The following is a 23,977-nucleotide window of genomic DNA, read 5'->3' as shown; positions in this document are numbered from 1 at the left end:
TAATTCCACGGGTTAAACTGGGCACGGATGAACACTGGGTCGGAATGGGTCGGCTTTCCAACCGACCACTCCCGGCTCGGAACAGGTTGGGTCTGGGTCGCATGCGGGTTCACCCGTGGGTCGGCCCAGTTTTTGACACCTCTACCTTATACCATTCAACACCAAGGTCTTTTTTTTTTTGCTTTTACTCATTCCGTCCTATTGATCAATTTATCTAACGCTGCTATTGTTTTTGAGCCCTTCGTTGGGGATTAAATAGTCTGATTCTATCGTTATTGGCGGATAGAAAAGTTATTGCTTTGCTTTTTTTTTCCTATTCAATTGTTTGATTTTGACCTTTGCACTATTGCTTTTAATTTTCTAATTAGTATATAAAAACAAATATTATATGTAAAATGTGGTTAAATGTATAATTTCATAATAATAACTTTTGTTAACTATTACTAAGTGATAAATTAAGATTCTAATTGTCAAAGTTGTGCATGGACAAGTGTGAAAGTGATTGAACAATTTAATAAAAACAGAGAGATTATGATTTTCTTTTGGAAGAATTTAGATATTTTGATGTATATACATCTTAGGAATGTACTCTCTTCGTTTTTTTTTTGTTTCTGTTTATTCATTGGCAAGTTTCAATATGTTCCTATTTTAAATTTCTTTTTTTTTACATAAAGTAATTTAGTATCAAGCAGTCCCTTCTTCAATCCTTTACCTTGTAAAGTCATAAATCTGTTTGTTCTTGTTTGGCTCATTTTGACTACAGATGGAGAAAAGTGCCACCTTTTATATTAGGGCGTATTAGTTGCTGATTTTGTAATGTTGTTGGAAGCTTGGAATGATTAATGGCAGTTTTTGTTCAATTTTAATTATATATATTTTTTTTGTCTAATACTTTAAGTCTGATTTTATTTATTTTATTTCTAATATTTATTAAATACTAAGTAAAATAAATGTTTGATCGTTAGAGAGAGACGTCTTCACTATTTCTTTATTAGACATTAAAACATTAAGTAACAAGGACCGAACACGTTCAAACATTAAGTAAGTCTGATTTTATTTATTTCTAAAACAGCATGTTATAATTTACATTTAAACTCTAAAAATATTGTAATTTGCCTAATTTCTAAACAGAACCAAATATAAATGGGCTGAAAATATACATAATGATTAATTCAATTCAACTATTTACATAAATTAAAAAAAAGTTGGAGGTTAAGAATTAAGATACCTTATGGCTTATGCCCTATGGTGTACGGAAGTCATGGCTTAAATGCATGTCTAACAACAGAAACTATGTGTTTCATCTCCGCCTAATCGAGAACTACTCCAAATATTAATGTACTTGTCAGAAAAAATTTGTTCCATCGATTTTTTAAAAAAATAAAAGAAAGATGAAACTTGAAATAACTGGTAATCTTATACGTCTTCGATCTTGCACCCCAAAAACAAATAAATGGTGTTGGGTCGGGTTTACTTGGGTCGGAATGGCATTGGGTCGGGTTTAGTTGGGTCGGGTGGTAACAGGGTTGGGTCGAAACTGGGTCGGTGATAGCTGGGTTGGGTCACAACTAGGTCGGTGATAGCTGGGTTGGGTCACAACTGGGTCGGTGATAGCTGGGTTGGGTCACAACTGGGTCGGTGATAGCTGGGTTGGGTAACAACTGGGTCGGTGATAGCTGGGTTGGGTCATAACTGGGTCGGTGATAGCTGGGTTGGGTCACAACTGGGTCGGTGATAGCTGGGTTGGGTCACAACTGGGTTGGGTGGTAACTGGGTTGGGTGATAACTGGGTTGGGTGATAACTGGGTGGGTTTAACTGGGTCATTGGCGGGTGAAGTTGGGTGCGGGTCATTTTGGGTCGGAAACAGGTTGGTCTGGATCGTTATTCACGGGTGCAACTGGGTACGGGTACAACTGGGTCGGCCCAACTCAGGTTGGGTTACTAATTCCACGGGTTAAACTGGGCACGGGTGAACACTGGGTCGGAATGGGTCGGCTTTCCAACCGACCACTGAGGCTCGGAACAGGTTGGGTCTGGGTCGCATGAGGGTTCACCCGTGGGTCGGCCCAGTTTTTGACACCTCTAATGAAAGGATAAGCATGAGATATTTTTGGTCTTTGGACAATCTGTTACCAAATGATGTATGGATACTTGACTAGCTAGTACGCCACGTTTAATTGCCTCCCCTTGCAATTTTTTTTTTTTGTTTTAAAAAGAGAACAATCAATCCCTCATAAATAAGTGGGTGATAGCGGAAAGAAAGGAAGCTAACATTGTGAATTTGTGATTGAGCAAAAAACTGTTTCTATGTCCAAATAGATTTGTTTTAAAAACCCATAGTATTACTCCCTCTATATTTTTTTAACTATCTTACTTTGACTTTACACATTTGCCAATGCACTTATTCTACATTAAATATCTTTCATTACATATTAATAAAAATTATAATAATTAATTCGTTGAGACGAATCACACAAGACCCACATAACTATATTTTTTCTTATATATTAAGAAAAATCTAACAGATTCTCTTTAATTATGAATAGTGTCAAGATTCTAAGTGAGAAAGAGAAAAAATACAGAGGGAGTATTGTGGAGTAATTAAAATTATAAAAAATAAAGACATTATTATATCGTGGGTTGAAGTTATATTCTCTTGGTTTCCAAATATAATATATTCATGTTTTGTAAAAATTTACTTTGACCACAAATATCTCTCATAATATGATAAATAAAAATTTAAAAAATTATACCATTGGATTCGTCTTGAAAAATAATATAATAACATTATTTTTTAAAATTTTCTATCAACATATATTGATAGAAATTCATGGTTAAAGTTCGAACTTGAATATCGTGCGTGACTTATATTTTGAAACGGATGGAGTACTTAATAATTTAAACACAATATATATTTGTTAATTTTACCTATTTACTTTTTTTTAAGTCTTTGATATGTATTACCATGAATTTATTTGTTAAATTTTACTAAAAATTACAAAAAAAATAGCATTCGTAAAGTTTACATTTGAAACAAATCTGACAAAATTTCATATTATTCAATTATGTCTTTTTTTCAAAGAAATGTCTACTCAATATCTTTCCTGAATAAATGAAAAGAAATTGAGTTTTCTTATGTGTCCAATATTTTGAATTTTAAGTGGGTAGAATCTAGAATGCAATGCTAAAAATGAATTTTATTGTCCGGGTACAAAAGTGTTACTAACACAATGTGGCTTTATTTTAGAGATGTGTTATATACAGTAAAAAAAAAAAAAAAAGCCTAAATGCAACAAAACATATTAAAAAGACTAACTTATTACCGGGGGATCATCTATGACAAATGACCCCGCTTTGGGGGGGGGGGGGGTCATCTATCACAAATGACCTCCCCGAGGGGGGGTCATCTATGATAAATGACCACATTTCCATAGTCGCAACCCGAAAATTAGAAAATATGACTTACGCGGTAAAGGAAAAAGTGTTTGTGGTAAGTGAAATTATATTCTCAAATTTGCTATGGGGTGAATAATAATTGTGCAACTATATTATTAAAAAAAAATAAAATAATTAACCATGGTTAAGTTAGGCATAATTTTAGATGCTGTATTTAGCTTTTTTTTTTTTGATGTATATAGCACTTATGTTATTTTATTTTATCCAAAATTAGTCTTTTGCCTGATATATATGCTTGAAATAGTATTAGGACCTGTTCTCCCCAACTTATTTTCAGTTCAGTTCTGTGCAGTTCAATTAAGTTCAGTTCAGTTCAGATCAGTTCAGTTCAGTTCAGTTCGGTTCAGCTCTTGACAATACTTATACTCTCACATATCAGTATTCATTTCAGTTCAGTTCAGTTCAATTCAGTTCAGTTCGATTTAGTTTAGTTTAGTTTAGTTCAATTCAATTAGTCTTTTGCCTGATATATATGCTTGAAATAGTATTAGGGCCTGTTCTCCCCAACTTATTTTCAGTTCAATTAAGTTCAGTTCAGTTCAGATCAGTTCAGTTTAGATCAGTTCAGATCGGTTCAACTCGGTTCAACTCTTGACAATACTTTTACTCTCACATATCAGTATTCATTTCAGTTCAGTTCAGTTCAAATCAATTCACTTCAGTTCAGTTCAATTCAGTTCAGTTCAGTTCAGTTCAGTTCAGTTCAGCTATTTTATACCAAAGAGAACATACCCTTAATCAATACCTATCCCAATGTGATTGTGCAGGCCATCCGCCGAAGAGTCATCCATACATGAAGACAACTACAAGTTACAACCCTCGACTTTTGCCACATCTTCACCCGTCAATGTAAAAATTGATGCTAAGGGTAAAAAATTCCAAACAAGATACAGACTGATCAAAATGGGTAATTTATGTCGCAGGGCCCGTTTCCAATTGATAAAAAGATGACATCCATTGATGATCCCAACCAAGAAGTCCAATAGCACCTATATATACGGTAGGGGTTCTCACTTTAAATCTTTTGTGGTTCGATTTTCTAGATTTGAGATTGCAAGTTCGGATCATCGGATTTGTAAGTTGGGTGAATTACTTCAATATAATTTGCCCCAAGTTCATGTGATGATTTTTGGAGTCATCACACTTCAAAAATGCATCTTGTGGGAGGCATCCCAATTTAATTTGAGAAATTTCGACCTCCATGTATTTTGGGTTCCGGTCTCGCGAGATGAAACTCTGGATATTCTCGGAGAAGGGTCATAATTCAGCAAAGGACGTTACTTTTTCGTGACTTTAATCAGTAGCTAGGATTTCAAGAAGATATTTTTGTTCAAGGACATTGCGATTTAACGTCTAGTATACATTGGGGTCTACTGAATGAGATGCAACAACCTATCTCTAAAGGTCGTTTGAGTTTCATCTCTCAACATATTACCTCCATATCAAGGTCTAATTTATCAGGACATATAACTTAATTTCACCTACCATCGCTTGAGGCATTTTTAATTTAGACTAGATAAATAATACTTCTTCCGTTTTTAAATAAGTGCAACATTTGCATAGTGTTTACTATTCACAGTTTAAACTTTAATTAGCTTTGGTGATTTACATTTTAGGAAAAAAAACATAGTCATGTGGGATCTTGTTAGATTCGTCTGAATGTGAATTTTTTTAAAATCAACTTTTTATAATTTTTACTTATTGATAATTGAATATATTATTGGTTAAAATAATGTATTGGCAAACGTGAAAACAAGAAATGTTGCACTTATTTAGAAACAGAGGAAGTAGCTTGTTTTCATTTCATAAAGAATGTAAGAGAATATTTATTTCACTTTAATTTCAATATGGTTAGTTTTATATTTGATTCTATTAACATTAGGTTGTACTTTTTTTTTTTTTTTATTTATGCAAGTTTTCATAATATAAAAAAAAAATCTATTGGATGACTGGGATTAATACTCTGTAAGGATATGTTGATGGTGAGACCAATGTAAAGCTATATAATTAAATTCACACGATGACTGTATGCTTATCAATTGAAAACGAGAAGGGCACAAGTGCATACTCCCTCCGTTTTCTAAAGATCTTCCCTCTTTTCGTTTAAGGGTGTTTCTAAAAGATCTTCCCTCTTTTGCTTTATTCCTTATTTGGCAAATCAAATTTCCCTATTTACCCTCTCATGTCACTATCATATGGTCCACCATTACATTATTAATTCAATTTTACTCCATTTCTCTCTCCTACTTTAACCCCTTTTTATTTGTTTATTTATCTTAACCCCTTTCTCTCTCCTACTTTACTCACACCATGCCCCACACAACTTGATTTTCCTTAGTATCTGTAGGAACAGTAAGTGGGAAGATCTTTAGAAAACAGAGGAAGTATATGCTTATTTTATGTATTATTTCCTCCACTTGCATGTATTTTCAAACTAGCATCGGCACTCGGCAGCATATAATCCTTCTATAAATACAAGCATTCTTCATCTACTAACAAAATATAACATTATGGCTTCCATTTTCCTAAAATCAACCACCACTCTCCTCCTAGTTTTCTCTGCACTTTGTATTGCCACAGCCATTATCCTAGATACAGATGGCGATACAATAAGGAATGGTGGACAATACTACATCATCCCACAGAGCATAGGCTTTGGGGGCGGCCTCACTTTAAAATCAAAATCCGGTTATTCACCGTGCCCACTCTATATAACCCGAGAAAACGACGAAACGTCTCCTGGCATCCCCGTTACTATCGCTTCCGTTGCCAAAATAGCAATCATCACTTCCTCTTTGCCAATCAGCCTAGTCTTCAACGACACTCCCAACATTTGTATGCAGCCATTAGGGTGGCAGGTGATTCCCGATGAAACAACTGGCCAGTCGTACGTCACAACAGGTAGTGATGGCATCAGTGGCTTCAATATTACGCAGATTGAGGGTAATAATGTGTATAAAATAAGGTATATTCGGGGTCTGGGATCAGATGTTGGTTTCATTGAGAAGGATGGGCTTTTGGGATTCAATAATGATAACCCTCTTCCTGTTGTGTTCAGGAAAGCTTTTGATATATTAGCCATGGTCTAGACTTGTGATGTACTCTATGGTTCATCCAAGGATGAATAAATCCTTCCTATTTAGTTAATTATGGTTGGACATATCCCTCTTCATGTTAAGGGGTATATTTAATTTCTGTCATATTGTTCCCTTCAGAAGAAAAAAAATGTCATATTGTATTATTGTAGTATTTGTGTGTGACTTCTTGTACCTTTCGAAAGTTAATAATTTTTTTTTTTTTATCCATATGAGCCACGAAGGCGGTACAAAGTACAAAAAAGGGGATGGGGGATTCGAACTTGTGACTTATCATTCAGGACACCTCAATCTTAACCACTAGGCCAAGACATCCTTGGTATTCGAAAGTTAATAATTTTTTGTTGAGTTGTTGGGTTAGACCCTAGACGCCCTGCGTATTATTGTGTGTTATGGACTTATGGTTTAGATGTTTAAGATATATCTAACTTATGCTTCAATTTAATTGATGTATAACTCTTTGATGGTTTAACTAGTATGCCTGAAGTGAGAGTAATGGTGGAGCCGTAGAGGAGAGTAGAGAATCTTCATTATGTAAGATAAATGAGGTTAAAAGGGTGGAAAATTGAATTGGAAAATAGGATATAGGGTAATTGAGGGGCATAATTATATTTCTAATTAGTTGGACGTTAATTAGAGTGGGCCCATTAATAGAAGAACTTGACGCATAACATTAATAGGTAGTGCTATTCAAATTTTTTGGGTTCTTATATATATTTAAAATTATTTGTTTTTAAAAGTCAACAACTAATAGGTAGTTTTTGAGAATATAATATTCAGAAAATGTTATGCTAACTTTTATGATATTTAATCTATACAAATATATTAAAAGACGTGCGAAAATAAGAAAATGTGTCATGTGCCGCTATCCCTACGGAGTTTTAGTTCATGTAATTCATGTATAATAAAAAAATTAAGAAATTGCATAGTATAAGGTTTGATCTTGAGACCTCAAGTACATATACTAAAGTTTTAAGAACTAGACTAAGTTGTATTTAGTGTTATTATCATCAAGTATTATATTAATAAATGAAAATTTTCTTACTCGGGGCATAATTAGGGCCTAATAACTAGTTTTTATTAAAACTAGTTGTTGTACATATTCTAATGCTAAAATATAATCTGATCTACAAAGATGAGAGGCATATTTTATCATCTACATCATAATCTGGCAATATTTTTTGGTCATGATTATGCGCATCATTTTAAACCGAATTAGTAAATTAATAGGTAAACTTTGATTTGTTATAAATTATGTAATATCTTAAAAAATAATATAAAATCTTAATAATGAGAGCTTCCAAAATGTCCAGTGAATCTTATACGATTTTACTTCAAATTATTCGACATCATGATGAGCTAATTATTTACGCTACATGAGAACTTTCCTACAACAATTTTCAGGGTTTTGTTTAGTTTAGACATGAGTGTTATAGATTTAATAGTCTTTTATGAGCAAGATATTTAAAATCCAACTCAAAGAAATACAGTTTTCGCAAATGAAATTGTTGATTATAAAAACAGAAATTTGGAGTAATAAAAGTCAAAGCTCGCTCTAGATAATATCTTCCTTTTCATAAGAGCAATCATATCACTATCTTTTTCTTAATTGTATATATCTTCCTTATCTCCAGCTTTTAAAAGTTAAAAATTTGGGTGGCGACTCTTGAGTATTCTAGGATTAAGGTTAATTTTATTAATTTTATGATAAAGAAAAAGTTTAAGCATACACATTCTTATCATCATTTAGCTCCCGTCATGATAAGTTTTCACATCATCACTTTTTGTATTTAATGATAGAAACATATTTGTCATGACTCCGTATTGCTTGCAACTGACATATATTATCTTGAGGGCGTTATTGTATAATAATTGTTAATTTTGTAGAACTTGAGTATAACATTTTTCATGTTGCTTGTGGTGCAAATCGTAATGTATTAAGCAAAAATTTATTGAATAGTGGTACGTATTAATTGTAGCTTTGAGAAACAATAGAACTAGAATTTTGATTTCATGATAACAAATTATCTCATATTCTCATGTCCTTTTTTATTTCATGTCCAGTAATAGTCTGACTTAACAGACTAAAGAATTTGATTACTTTAAACTCTTGAACTTTTCAAATTTCCTTCTTTGTTTTTTTTTTTTTGGTAAAATGTAAGTAGTATTACCAAAAGCATTCAAATCCACCTAATACAACCTAAACTAGTTCTCATCAGCAAGAGAATTTAACAAACACTCAACCAATAGGCACGGCAACAGAAGACATCAAACATACATACAACAGAGCTAAGCCTCACTATTTCAAATTACACAACTGACTAAACCAATTCCTATCCCCTGTACACCATTGATTTTACCATTGATCTGATATTTTACTTCTAACTCTAATGCAAATAGAAGTCTTGATCTGCTTAAGTACACTATCAAACCTAATAACAGCTCAATTCCAGTAGGAGTGATTCCTGGACTTCCAATCATGATAAACAGTAGCAGCAAGAGCTGCAAAATATACACCCCCGTATTTTCCACCTTATATATAAGCTTTTTGGGTGTCTCTAATTGATCTGGAGCCAACTCATTACTCCTATGCAAACTTGGGCACTGAAAGAAAAGGGGTCTATAAGAGTCTACACCATTATTACACAATAAAAAGACAGCATTAGAACATAAACCAATTTTGACAAGCAACTCTATGGTTCTAAGTTTCTCCAGACTGCTAACAATGCAATAAAAGCATGTTTGGGGTGATTGTACTCCAAAGCTAGTGATGCCAAGTTACCTTTGGTTGTCTCCTGTAAGCCAATTGTAGCCATTTTTAACAGTGTGCTCTTTTGAGCCATCAACCCATTGATTTTGAGAGTAACCCGGTCTGAAAACATCCTTCATCTTGCATATCATCTTCCATCCTTAACTTGCACTTCTTGGTAGTTAGTACTCCCACCAATCTGAATCTCTAATATAAACATTATGAACCCGGTTTATCCACAACACATCCTCCTTTCGTGAAATCTACCAAATATTACTTCCCTATAGTACCCTTGTTCCACATAAGACAATATGTCAGCTCCAATCCTCGCATTTTCTTTGGCTTGCAAACCCATTCCCATGAAATAGTAGGAGGCTTATGAAGAATAGATTTCCCCTCCCAAAGGAAAGCTTTGTATCTTTGTTCAATTTTGACGCAAACACTTTTAGGTAATAAGAAGATTTGTACCCAATAAGTGTGGATGCTGCAACACATCATTAACTAACACATGTCTAGCAGCATAAGAAAGGTTTTTAGATGACCAACACAACATTCTTTTAAGTATCTCATCAACCAATAGATCACAATATGCTACATTCAATTTCCAAGTAGTTGTGGGCACACCAAGGTACCCAAATGGGAATGTACCCTTGGTAAACCACTAGTAGAAAAACGACAATTTGCGTCGCCCCAAGTGCGTCGAATGTAAAGCAAAACGACGCAAAAGGGTAATTTGCGTCGCACGCAAAGAAGAGTTCGACGCACATCATGGGTAATTTGCGTCGCACGTACAATAGGTGCGTAGCAAAACCCCAATGTGCGTCGGACCACCTGACACATACGACGTAAGTAGTCTCCTCTTTGAAAAAAGAAAATTCCACTATCTGCCTCGCATGGTACTTTGGTGCATTGCAAAAGCACAATTTGCGTCGGACCATCTGGGCCCATCCGGCGCAGATCAGCCCACTTTATAACTTACGCCCAACTCATCCCTTTCTAACATAAAACTCCCAACTCATCCCTTTCTAACCTAAAACTCCCCCTCTCTCTCTGAACGTCGTTCACCTCTCCTTCCTCAATCTTCCTCCCCTTTTCCTTCTTCTTCTTTGAAACTTCCTTTGATTTCTCCTCATCTTTAGGATTCAACCATGTCTGAACTCTCTCCTGCAGAAGTTTCTACATTCTTCTCAGGTTCCCCAGCCATCGCTCAAAAATACAAATCAATAATCCGGCGCATAAATCGAGGCTAAAACAGATCAAACTCATTCCTAGAAACCGAAACCAAAGCAAGAGAATCGACTGAAAATCGAGCAAAGATTTGCTCCAATTTCATTCACCGAAGACGAATGCGCATCGAAGTTCGTCCTTTGCGAGAAGTTGATTTGCTCCAATCTATCTAGTCCTTTCTTTGGAATTCATTGTGAGAAGTAGAGATCCATAACTTCTGGGTTCGAGAAGTTCGTCCTTTGTTTCTGAAGCACCAAAGACGAACGCAACATACATGGCTCGAATTTGTCGGCGGTTTTCTCCCCTGAAGGTACATTTATTACTCTCTTTAATTCTTGAAATCTTACTTAATTATGTGTAATTATCATGATTTTTTTAAATTTCTTTTCTTTTTTTTTACATAGGTTGATGGAATGGGAAGTATCACAACACTCCTCAATTTTCAGATCCACCCAAATCCTTAGGTTTTCAAGAATTCATTGTGGTTCGAGAAATTCATTGTGTTTTAAATTTGCATTGTAAATTTCCCCCTTACGTTGTCGTTTTCAATTTCAATAGTATTCTAGAATTTTGATTCTATATATAATAAATCTGTTATCTACTTGCAATACTGTCATTATTGTGCGATTGAAATTATTTGCTTTTGCTGCGTTTCGATCATTAGGTTTGCACTGTTATTTCATGTTGGATTGTTGAGGTTTGATTTTTCTTTTTTTTAATAAAAATTGCCCAATTTGCGTTGCACCTAGCTAGCAATGCGATGCAGATTCCCTTTTATTTTTAATAAAAAAACTCCTAATTTGCGTCGCATATTACTTGAACATGCGATCAACTTTTAGGTCATTTGCGTCGAGACCTGTGTCGTTGGACCCAAGTCCGACGCAAATAGGGGTCCCACGTCCGATGCAAATCGACCTTTCTCTACTAGTGAACCCAGTAGCTTGAAGAATTTTTTGCTGCATCTCATCTTTGACATTGCCAAAGTACAAAGTTTTTTTGTCATTGTTGGCATGAAACCCTGAGGCTAGGGAGAAGGCTTTCATAGCTCTCACCATCAAGATTACAGAGCTAATATCACCCTTACAAAAAAGCATTAAGTCATCAGCAAATATTAAATACTTAAACTCCAAAGAAGCACACCTGTAACGATAACTCAAACCTTCATTCCTGCCCATCTTCTTTAAATCCTTGTGAAATATTCCAAAACCACCAAATATTAAAGAATAAATAGGACCTCCTTTCCTAAACCCTTTTATTCCTTTAAAAAAGGCACACAATCTCCCATTAATACTGAGAAAAAATGAAGGGTAGCCAGGCAATTCATGGTCCATCTAATAAACTATGCAGAAAATTGAAGTTTAGTCATCAAATCCTCAATGAAGCTCCAATGGACTGAGTCATAGGCTTTTCTTAGGTCCACCTTCATAGTGCATCTAGCTGGCAGGCTTTTACTTCTATATTGCTTCACCATATCCTGGCATATAAGGATATTGTGCATGATCATTCGTTTATCCATAAAGGCACTCTGATTTTGACCCACAATAGAAGGCAACACCAGTTTTAAGCCTTGTACATAGCATCTTTGAAATGATCTTATAAATCATATTACAGCATGTTACAGGCCTAAATTATGTCACACTTTCAGGCTGCTCATACTTAGGGATTAAGGATAGAGTAGTACAATTGATCTGCTTCAAGATTCTTTCAGCTTGAAAGAAATCTAAATAGCTTCCACCATATCTTCCCTATATAAGGCCAAGCACTCTTGTAAAAACCACTTGAGTAACCATCAAGCCCAGCTCCCTTGGTCTCATTTATTTCAAAAACTGCTCATCTCACACCTTCTCCTGTGTATGGAGCACAAAGATCCTTGTGCTGATCCATTGACACCACAACACCCTCATTCACAACATTCCTACTAAGAAGCTTCACATTAACTTCAGCGGTACCTAGTAATCTTTTCATAGTATTGAATGAAAGTCCTTTCAATATATTGGATTTCTTTCTTCCATTCACCTTCCAATTCTACACTCTGGCCACCTGATTTTGCGGCCTTCTCTTCCTAATGCATGAATGGAAATAAGAAGTGTTTCCATCACCTCCCTTCAACCATTCAACCTTCACTTTTTGTTTCAAAAAGCACATTATAGCCTTATTTACTCTATTGTACTCTTGTAAAGCTGCCTTTTCTGAATGATGGAGATCAATGTTGTGAGGATTAACATGAACCTCAGTCTAAATATCATTCAATTTGACAAAAGTAAATTGGAAAATTTCTCCTTATTAAGTTGCTTAAGCACCTGCTTTAATCTTTTCAGCTTGGTTACCAACCTCTACATAAGCACACCCTAAACTGGTTGACACCAACTATCTTCCACCTTCCAACCAAACTCCTTAGACAAGCTCCACATGTTACAGTATTTGAATGATTTAACTCTATTCAATCATGTATTTGTCAACTTGATCAAGGATGGGCTATGGTTCGAAATGCTTTCAGGGAGATAAAGAGCAGCAACACTCTCAAACTTATTGAGCCACTCCACATTGTTGAAAACCCTGTCTATCTTTAAAAAGAACTCTCTGCACCCCTTCTTCTTTGTTTGACCATGTGAAAAAGGACCACTACAATTCATTTCCATCACCTGACATTCTCTCACACATTGCCTAAACTTTACAACTTCATCCAAAGTGACTGGAGATCCAATCCTATCTTTAAGATGCAAGACAATGTTAAATAAAAGTCACCTAGAATAATTCAAGCATCCCTACTCATCTTGCTAACATTCACCAAATCCCTCCAAAGCTGCATTCTAGCATTAGAATCATTAAAGCCATAAACAGCAGTAAGAGCAAAACTCATGTTACTTGCTCTATGAGTCACCTCATAGTGAATATGTTGAGCTGAAGACTCAAGAATATCAATTGTAAACACATTTGCATACCAGACTAGCCATACTATTCTACCTCCAGCATGATATTGATAATTTGTCACAACAAAACCACCAGTACAAACTTTAGGGAAGACTTTATGGAAATTCACAGCCTTGACCCATGTTTCAAGAAACCCAAACAACCCTATATTTGATTTTGAGATAAAAAGATTTAATTTCATTATGTTTCCTGGGCTACTTAGGCGTCTCGCACTCCACATACAAATATTATCTATGAGGTAGAATAACTACCTCTGATCCCTTCTTCTCTTTTGCATTTTCTCCCACCTCAATTTCAGTTGATGTTTGAGGTTGTACTTGGCTCTCATCATCATTAACTTGTTGTTGCTCCCCCTCCTTCTGAATCTCAACTGGTTTCTCAACACTTGCCACATGTCCTTAAGAAACTTGTTGTGGTTGCTGAATTACCTGAACTGGTTGAGGCCTAGGTTTAGTTGCACCCCTTACTTTGCAACCCACACTTGTCCAGGCTTCAACTTACCCATAGCAAGTTCGTATTTTTTTTGTCTACACACTTAATATGTTTACACTCATATTCAATCTTCTAAGTCATTGATAAACCTTTCTCATTTATGAAATGAACTTCATTAGGAAAAATTTGCTCCATATTAACCTCTGCCAAAACCCTTGCATATTCAATTATATCCCTTTGCTTTGCTACTCTCTTAGTACGAATTGGTTTACCAACCAAACTAGCAATCTTGTTTAGAGAATTCTGACCCCTATTCAAGTGGAGACCACAATCCAGTTTGGCACAACCTTAACTGTTTCAGCAAGCAAATCTAACTCTAGAGTCCAATTTTTCATGATAACATGTTCCTGTCAAACAAAATAGGGCTAGCCTCTAGAGCCTTCCTCTCACCTTCAACAGTTCTAAATCGAACTACAAAGACTCCATTATTATTCATCATAATTCTAACTATTCCATATTTCCCTTATACTCTTCTAATAAATCCATTAATAATCCTATAAGGTGGTTTAACACCCAGGAAATATCATATAATTGATGATTCCCGAAAATGGATTTCCTCTTTTACATCATCCTCAGTAATTCTAACTTCATCAGTATTACAATTTTGGTTCACATTATTCTAAATTTGATTTAAATCAATTCTTTCCTCCCTAATTGTCTTAAACAAAGTATTTCTCCAGAATTATGATCAGAATTTCCGGGATTACTAGCAAGCTGTTGCATAGGGTTAGGTGAAAAATAAACCTGATTTGTCATTTATTGCCTCAATGGAGTTCTGATTGAAGCTATCTAGTTTGAAACATGTGTACGAGCAGCATCAAAGCTCGCCTTATCCATCAATGAAGCATTGAAGTCCGCTGCATTCGAATCATCGTTCGACGTCCAACTCAATGCAGCTACCTAAATAACTTCATTCACATTCTTCTGTTTCTCGCATCCACTGAATGAGGTTTCTTCACTACTTGAACACCTTCTTTCGATTTTTGTCCAGCATTTCCTTTCATCGCTCCTTTCCCCATGGATACAACTCAAGCTAAGGAACAAATTAAAATGCAATGGAACTACTACTTTTATTTTCAGACTCGAAATATGATGTGCTTGGGCTATGGAAAAATTTGATGTACATTGGGAGATTCAGTGATCGATGATATTCCTTCTTTGTTTCAATTAGACAGTTGAATCGAACAACTTTGAGGTTAGAATTGTTTAATTAAGGAGCTACACTATATAAAAACTTGTTAGTATCTTTAAAGTATTAAATTGGTATTGACATATTAAGGACCCCTAAGAGTATACCTTCATCGCCTGGAGGAGCAATAACGATTCGCATGAGGAGAAATTTAAAAGCTTGGCTTGAAATTAATGAAGATTGAACATTATTTTTGTAGTGTTTAGGAATATATTAAAAGTTTGTGAGGTGATACTCATGAGTCAGACTGCCCGAAATCGAATGGAACGAGGTCTATTTATAAGAAAATCAGTGATTTGCGAATGTGCGATGCACAAGCCTGATGCACTACACGCATAAGCTATGCACAAACACACCCTACTAAGACTTTATGAATTTTGATGATTGTCTCAGTGTCGCGAGTTCGCAAAATGTTAAGCTACACACAATGTTGGTGCGTGAAGTGCATCCGCATTATTTTCCTGGGTTTTTATTTTTATCTGAAACTGAAATATTCTTTTAATTATTCATTAGATATTATCATTTGAAACCGGAAATCTCTTACATAGGTGGCAAAATCTAATTTCATAATATCCATTAAGTGTGAAAATATCTATCAGAATTCAATTAATTATTAGGAATAATTAGTTGGACTTTTCGAAATTGGGCTAAAATTACAATTAAGGTTTAATAATAATTAATAGGGCTTTTATACTGGATTGGAATCTATTAAACAAATAAAATATATTTTAGATTCTTAAAACGATTTCGGGCCTAGCTATTCGAATTAATCATCGATCGGGTACTAAATTGGAGAGATACAATGATATGTCTTCACTTAGTAATTTGTGAGATTGCATTGTTTATAGAGAAGTTGCATTTTTTTCTACAATATTCTCTTTTTCTTTTGATTTTTATGATATGAAATACATACTTACAAATTACAATTATCGTCTTATTCAAATGCTACTGCTTACCAGAAATATGAGTAAATAATACTTTCCTATGAGTTGCTTTTGATGAAGTTTTTTTAGATAAGGCTAATTAGTATTATTTACATATACATCATAGTAACACACAACTTTCCCCTCCAATAAAGAGACACATAGTAATTTTCGTGTGGGTAAACATTATGTATTTGCTTAACTTTACACATATGTTAATTTAGCGATTAAGAGCAATATATATACTCAAAAACGTTGATACTGATGTGGTAATAAAAGATTTTGCTTTTCAAAATGTTCTAGAAAAGTGCTTCTTATGGTTTTTAAGAACAAAGCAACTATTTGGTCAAACGAACTTTTTTTTCTTTTATGGAAATACATTCAAATAAAAATTATGGTGATAATGTAGAGGGGGCTTTTCTCTTGATTTTGCTAGAGCCCGTAAAATATCATGAAAGAAGTGTAGGGATTGGAAGGGGTCACAACGACATCCACAATGTCACACAATCAAGACAACCAACCAATTATGCAATTCAACCACTCCAAATTGTCACACAACTAAATTAACAATGAAGACCATCAACTAAATACAGTACATAACCAGCAATAACAAGAAGATTCAATAGCAAACAACACACACAGTTTATACGTGGAAAACCCCTTCGATATGAATGATAAAAACCACGGGACCGTTTAAGGAGTCAACCCTATACTTCTTTTATTGATAATTTGAGGAAAAAAGAACCCAAATCAGTCTACAAAGGTTCATACATCCACCAACAATCACCAAGAACAATAAGAGATCAAAGTATAACAATAAAGTGAAAGAATATTACCAAAACAGCAGTTCTGTCCAGAGGTAATTCCCGAGGACTCGGAGCTTAAATTGACGATCCGAACGGTCAGAATGTATCCCCGTGTGTTCCCAACAAGCTGACAAAATTTCAGCAAAATCCAACGGTAGCATCTCCACCGGAGACCAAAACACTGGGAGTGTGCTGAAGAAACACGAGCAGAACAGCACCCTTGGAACTCTCTAGTTTCCTCTCTATCTTTTGTGTGTGTCTCTCCTTTTATGCTGCTCTTATTTTTTCACCTTATAAACCCTCCTAAATCTTACTAAATAAGCCACATAATAAGCCCAAAGTTAGACTTAAAAATATACAATTAACATGGTATAATATTGGGCCAAATAAAAGGACCCAAATAGAAACACATATTACTAACTTGGGTTGGACCCATAACAATCTCCCCCTCCAACCCAGCACGGGGAAGACGAAAACGCTTCAATCATCACTTGAATCTCATTCCCGCAAGCTTACTACAAACTTCAAGCTTGCTTCCTGGAACCACCTTTGTCAACATGCCTGCACCATTCTTATTGGTGTGGACTTTCTTCAGCTTCATTTTCTTCTCTTCAATTACATTTTGCAACCAATGATATCGAACATCAATATGCTTGGTGCGAGCGTGGTACATAGAGTTCTTACTTAAATCCATAGTACTTTGACTATCACAAAGCACTACATACTCTCCTTGCTTCAAATCCAACTCTTGAAATAACTAGATGTCTAAATAATCTAAGTATGGCACTCAGTTAATCACTATTTTCTCTAAATTTTTTTTTTTTTTAAATGATAAGGAAAACATCGTTTATAAGAATAAAAATACTTATAAGAAAATCAGAATTAACTAAGTGATCTATATTGAAATTGTAATCTACTCCTCTGTTATTAGTTTCGTTGTGAAGGTGACGAACGTTCGATATGTTAAATGTGGCGAGAAGTGATTTTTTCTTCTTCTGATGTAGCTACTCATGGACTCACTATATTTAGTTATTATTAAGATCAATGGCGGGGGACTCTGTATTCTTCAACTATTATTTATGATGAAAAATTCCAACGTTCCATTGGCTCATCACATTCTCTCACCTACATTAAAACAAGACATCACTAACTATTTGGCCATCTTTCTTTAGTTGCTACTTTTCTTTTCCACGATTTTCGAGCCTCACTTAAAATATTATCTTTATCTACGTATAAGAAAATATACAAAAATTATATATATTTGGAAACAAATCAATTAAGACACAACTTGAGTTTGTTTGTCCTTACCTAGATAAACTCAAAGTGCGTCCAACATTCCACTTAATAATATCCATTGTAAATCTATAGCATCTAAAAAGAGACAAGAGGATTATGATATAATAACTAACCGTAATTAAATTACTAGATGATTATCAGACAACAACTTATTCCAGGCCATGGCTAAGTGTCCGAACCAATGTAATTTCTCCATTTTAAAATAAGTGAAATACTTCTTTTTTATAATATGTGAAATTTTTAAGATAAGTGTTTAACTTATTTTAACAGATGAAGTATAGAGGATGGACATAATTAATAAGTATTTATTGATGCTATAGAGTAATGACAATATAAACGATATATATATAAATCGCACGATGACTACAATGATCGATCAATTGAAAATGAAAAGGGGCAAAGTTCATATATAATGGCTAGTGGATGCTTATTATATGTACTATTTCCTCCACTTGCATGCATCTCCAAATTAAATTATGTTAGGAAAGGATGTTGTAGTCTTTCATTAATGCGAAACAAATCAATGAAATAATAAGGATGAGAAAAACAACAAAGAAGAATACAAGGATTTACGTGGTTCGGTCAAAATAGACTTACGTCCACAGGTAGGGATTCGAGCTTCTTCATTATGATGGAGAAAAACAGAGAGAATAATACAAGGGAAATAGTAGAGGCTACAAGTTGTGTATCTAATGAAAACCAAGAGGGTCCTTTTATAACACAAGGAACACTAATAAAACTCTAGAATATACTCCGTGACAAACCCCGGAAGAAATCGCACATCCCGCGCGTCAAAATCCCCATACTCGATCGGGCAGTCATTAAATTCAAACTGGCTGATGTATTGGGTCCAATCGGGCGCAGTTCCCTAAGGGCGCCCGATTGGGTGAAATTTCAGTTCGACAGTGCTTCGTAAAATAATCATAACTTATTCATGTTTCAGCGGAATTGGGCATATGACCTGTCGTTGGAAAGCTCTTGGAACCATTTATATATTGAGAGATATGTGAATTCAAACCAAGCCTTGTGCATTTTCACAAGATTTCAAGTCACAAATAACAAATCTCCAACTTGACTTGAAACCGATCAATCAAGATAACTCCACCTTGAATCGAAAACCCAAAAAAATGCTCAACATAAACATAGAACCTCCACCTTAAACAAAAATTCCATAATCCTACTCACTTTAGGCAATCAAGAATGGATATCGTCTATAAAATGTGTACCGATGCGTCTTCGAACACAAACTACTCCGTATATGAAACCATCACATGGCCTAGATTGAGACTATAAAGTCACCAATGCCATGCTTATTCAGACACTACTACATAATTAACCTTAGGTAACACCCAAAAAATGTTACTTAAAATGCTTAAAGTGTTACTTTAGATAATAGGTAACACTTATTTGGGTGTTACATCTGCCCGTGTTATCTATGCTATTAGGTAACACTTTTAAAAGCTTGTAGTAACACTTGAACAAGTGTTACTTTAAATTTTCTTATGTAACACTTTTAATGCCTATTGTTACACTTTTAATGCCTGTTGTTACACTTTTAAAGTGTTACCCACAATTTCCTATGTAACACTTTTTATATCATTAGTAACATCTTATAGCGTTACAATTAACCTATAGTAACACTTTATTCAACATTGTGTATCACTTTTTGCCATTTCATGTAACATCTTCTGCACTATTAGGCAACACTTTTTACCATTTCTTGTAGCACCTTATAGGTAATTAGGTAACACTTTTCTTTAATATATATATATTTATTTGAAATTGTAATAAAATTACTAATAAGACTATAAGAAATTGATATACATTATATTATAATAATGATTTAGTTTCATACACCTATTAGTGCTATATTTCAAAAAATAAACTAATGAAAAAAAAATGTACTATATAAAATCAAAACCTTCCAACAAGCAACATATTCATATGATAATCTAACATTAGACCTAATAATCATATATATCATATGCATCTTTTGTCATCTCACCATATACATGCACCTTCCTAGTCCATGTATGCCAATTTGTCAAGACTTCCAACTCGGAGTTTTGTTGTGAAAATTGATATTTAGTAACAGACATATGTATGAAGATCACTTGAGCTTAATTTTGAGACCTCAACTATGACCCACGTGTTCAAATTAAAGCAGCTTGTGGTTGAGTAGAACCAATAAGATGGATCTCGTTTTCATGAAATATATTTTCACCTGTAAAATTATTCAAATAAAAAGAAAATAGAAAAGTTAGGTACTCCTCGTCTGATGCTTAGCTTCTCCTCGTCTTTAATTAGTACTCCTATCTGGGGGGGGGGGAGAGAGACTCATATGCGTACAGATGAGATACTATAATCAACCTAAGTCCGATATTACATATTAGACTAATTCGAAAATCTCAAAACTAAAAAATATATAATTTCTCCAAAACTTACTTGCAAAGAGATGACTTATCTAACCAAATGGTTTGTAGATATAACAAATAATCTAATCTAGAGTCGCCTATCTAAACACCTGTGTATAATATATTAGAAAGACCATAAGCTATTAATTTGAGAACCAATATCCAAAAAATTTATAAGGAAATTGAATAGAAGGGTTCCTTAGTGATTGGTTCTAAGAATGTTCTTTTTGACTATGCACAACAACACAACCACATGTCACAAAGCATTTGCCAAAATGGGATTAAATACCATGAATGAACAAAAAGCACAGTTCCTCATTTTACACAATTCACCAAATAAGTTGCTTGTCCACTAACAATCCCAACGTTCATTATGCTTGATTATGTGTTTTCTCACAAAGCTATTGCAAGCTTCCTAATTGTGGATGCAAACTTCTACTTTTTTGGCAGCTTAGCCACAATAAACATATGAGGGCATAAACCACCATTGATAACACATAACTAGATTCCACGAATTTGAGAAGAAAAGAAAGGAACTTGAACAATATCCTACATTAATATATTCGATATTTGATAATATCCATTCTTAAACTCAATAAACTTCCAAGAACCATAAACCAAATTCTAATTGAATACTAAGTGAGCCATTCACATAATCCCGCATCAGCTAAGAGATACCCAATTATTAATTGATACTTGCAGATTAGCAACCTAACTAAGCATAGTAAAAGCAACCTAATTCTTCACATGATTCCATTTGTAGATTAACTAATTTGAGATAAAATCTGATTAAGCTTGCAAAGGAATCCTAATTCACTAGTGCATAATTGGCCTAAAGTATCACCCCAAAAGTGTTACTTAAAGGCCTAAAAGTGTTGCTTTAGGCAATAGGTAACACTTTTATAAGTGAAACATCTGCCCGTGCTACCTATTATCAAAGGTAACACTTTCCAATGCTAATATTTCACTTTCTCAAGTGTTACCCAAAATTCTCTAATGTATCACTTTTTTAAACTAATATAACATTTTTACAGTGTTACTTATAATTTTTTATGCAACACTTTTTCATCTATAGTAGCATTTTCTATGTTATCTCTTGAATTATAGTAACACTTTATTAGATGTTATGTATCATTTTAGGTCAACATATGTAACACTTTGTTAGATATTAGGGAACACTTATTATTAGCTAGATTTAAAGTCACTTCTATTTTACACGTCTTATATATAGTAACACTCTTTAATTTGTTGGCACAAATACAACAATAATAATAATACTAAAACTTACAAACGTAATAAACGAAGAGGAAATAGAATAATATTATAGATATTGAGTTCACTCAACGGTCATTGTAAAAAAAGAGCCAATGAGTAGTATTCATCAATTGAAAACATATCATTGCTTTCAACATATAAATAGTTGATCTAAAAACCAGTCATAATACATATAACTCTCCCCAATCCTAAATTAATCTTAAGATCGTGTCTTTCTTCGTCTTTAATTCCATGTGTCGCCTTGCATGCATGATTCCAGAAGCATCATGCCTACCTGCAAGTCTAATCCATTATCTCCATCATCATCCTGCAGTAATGAGAACAAATAAAAAAGAATGTTCAAAGTCTTTATGATAACACGACTAATTATATACTTGTAAAAAATAAAACAAGTATATTAAATATATGAGGCATAACAAAACTCCTTTTTTTTCTTAAGAGATGTGCTAGGCTCTAGCTTTCACATATTTAGTTTGTTGATTGTTGTGGCAAATGATACATGACTAATAGTGGAAAAATAAGAGACTGACTGAGATGTGATGGCTGCATCAGGAAACTAATTGCTCATGTTCAAACTTTAAAGCATTAGTTAATGTTGAGAATTTGACAGAGTATTCATAATTATTGTGGCTTTGAAACAGTAGTAACCAACAACTTGACCTATTCTTATTAGCTACCTTTAGGTCTCTTGCCAGCGATGTCAGCTTTTCAGCAGTGGTAAACCTCATTATTTTCCCTTTGCCCCAAAAGTGAAGCAAAGTCTTTGATCACTAATACAGACACAATTTTTTTAAAAAAAAAATCCAATTGCTAAGCACAAAAACCTATTGCTTTAACAAATTTAACGTAAGACAAAGATTGGTCAAACCAGAAGCCAGAGGTCCAAGTGTCAAAGAATTGATGCCACCAAAAGATAGATGGAGAGTAAGAGAGAGAATAAAACTTAAGAGATGCATAGTGGGTAGGGGGAAGATAGATACAACCAATATATTATGAAGTCACCAAAATAAATACAACCATTATCAAGAAGGGAATCACATTTTAAGATGATAGGAATACGTGCATAATACTCCATCATTAACAACAGGAGCAACATCAAAATTAAAACAAACTACCGCAGTTGTCAGGCGATCAACATACTTCGATTGTGTAACAAAAAGCCGCATCTTCAATAGAAAGAAAAAACACCAAAGAAGCACATATGTTAACTCTCCACATATTTTGTAACCAGCAATGACGTAAAGGATGATAATTTTAAACTCTTCCTTAGTTCATACTTTCTGTGTTCTTTTTCTATTGCAACAATTGGATTTTTACAATATTCATCCACCATCCCTTCACCCGATTCTCTGATTTAGGCCATGTTTACTAGACCACATATCCAAATTTTGATTAAACTGAATTATTTGTTATGTTCAGTGGTTAGAACAACTCAGACATACTAACAGAAACTAAGTTTTGCGAATTGAAACTCATTTTTACTGACTAGAACTTAAAGTTGAAGTGAACAAGGCCCTTACATTGTCATATGACTCATATCCATGTAGAACTCTATCTTACATATTCATTAAAAATTGATAATTGGGTATTATCCTTGTACACTAACAGAAAGACAGAAAACTATGACACATCTATGCCGGATACTCCTAATAAGTTCAACACTTCCAAGAAAGTGGAACAACAAAACCTTCTAGTAATTGTTCATAACAACGCATTCTAATTCAGCCAAGTTGCCAGTAAAAAGAAGAATTATTGACATCAATATTTACTTTCAGCAGTCAGCACCAAAACAAAGAAAAACATTCAGCAGAATTCCAATGAACAGCCCATGTTTCATCCATTTTGTACTGATAATTTCTCAAACACTATGACCTCATGGCTAGTAAAAAGTGATGACCGATGCAAAATTATTAACAAGTACAATCACCTGCATGTCACGGGCAAATTCATACTCGTCATCAGTGTCAACCTTTACGATCATTGCATTATTTTCATATTCAACAGCCAGCTGAAAACAAAGAAACATCATACTTAATTACAGATTAATATAGACATTGCAGAACATATATAGCTATGTAAATGTTAACCAATGAAAATGTTTCCACGATCAACTTTCTTTTCTC

The 23,977-nt window shown here is 34.2% G+C and overlaps 1 protein-coding gene and 1 long non-coding RNA gene across 2 annotated transcripts in view; one reads left to right on the top strand and one right to left on the bottom strand.

Annotated features, from left to right (window-relative positions):
* The first annotated feature begins 5,967 nt into the window (after positions 1-5,967).
* Positions 5,968-6,546, top strand: LOC104906853 (kunitz-type trypsin inhibitor alpha chain). Its single transcript, XM_010695681.2, has one exon. It carries the CDS (start codon positions 5,968-5,970, stop codon positions 6,544-6,546), a length of 579 nt encoding a protein of 192 aa, XP_010693983.2.
* Positions 6,547-21,887: 15,341 nt separating this feature from the next.
* The window catches only part of LOC125495900 (uncharacterized), a 2,958-nt gene continuing 868 nt past the window's right edge, over positions 21,888-23,977 (bottom strand). The window contains exons 3-4 of the long non-coding RNA XR_007272296.2: positions 23,782-23,862; positions 21,888-22,161 (exon numbers count right to left, since the gene is read on the bottom strand). This is a non-coding gene — a long non-coding RNA (uncharacterized LOC125495900). The remainder of the gene's footprint in view (positions 22,162-23,781; positions 23,863-23,977) is intronic.

The sequence above is a fragment of the Beta vulgaris genome, chromosome 3, assembly GCF_026745355.1.
Source record: "Beta vulgaris subsp. vulgaris cultivar EL10 chromosome 3, EL10.2, whole genome shotgun sequence".
NCBI lineage: Eukaryota > Viridiplantae > Streptophyta > Magnoliopsida > Caryophyllales > Amaranthaceae > Beta > Beta vulgaris.
This window is presented reverse-complemented; position numbering and strand designations above follow the sequence as displayed.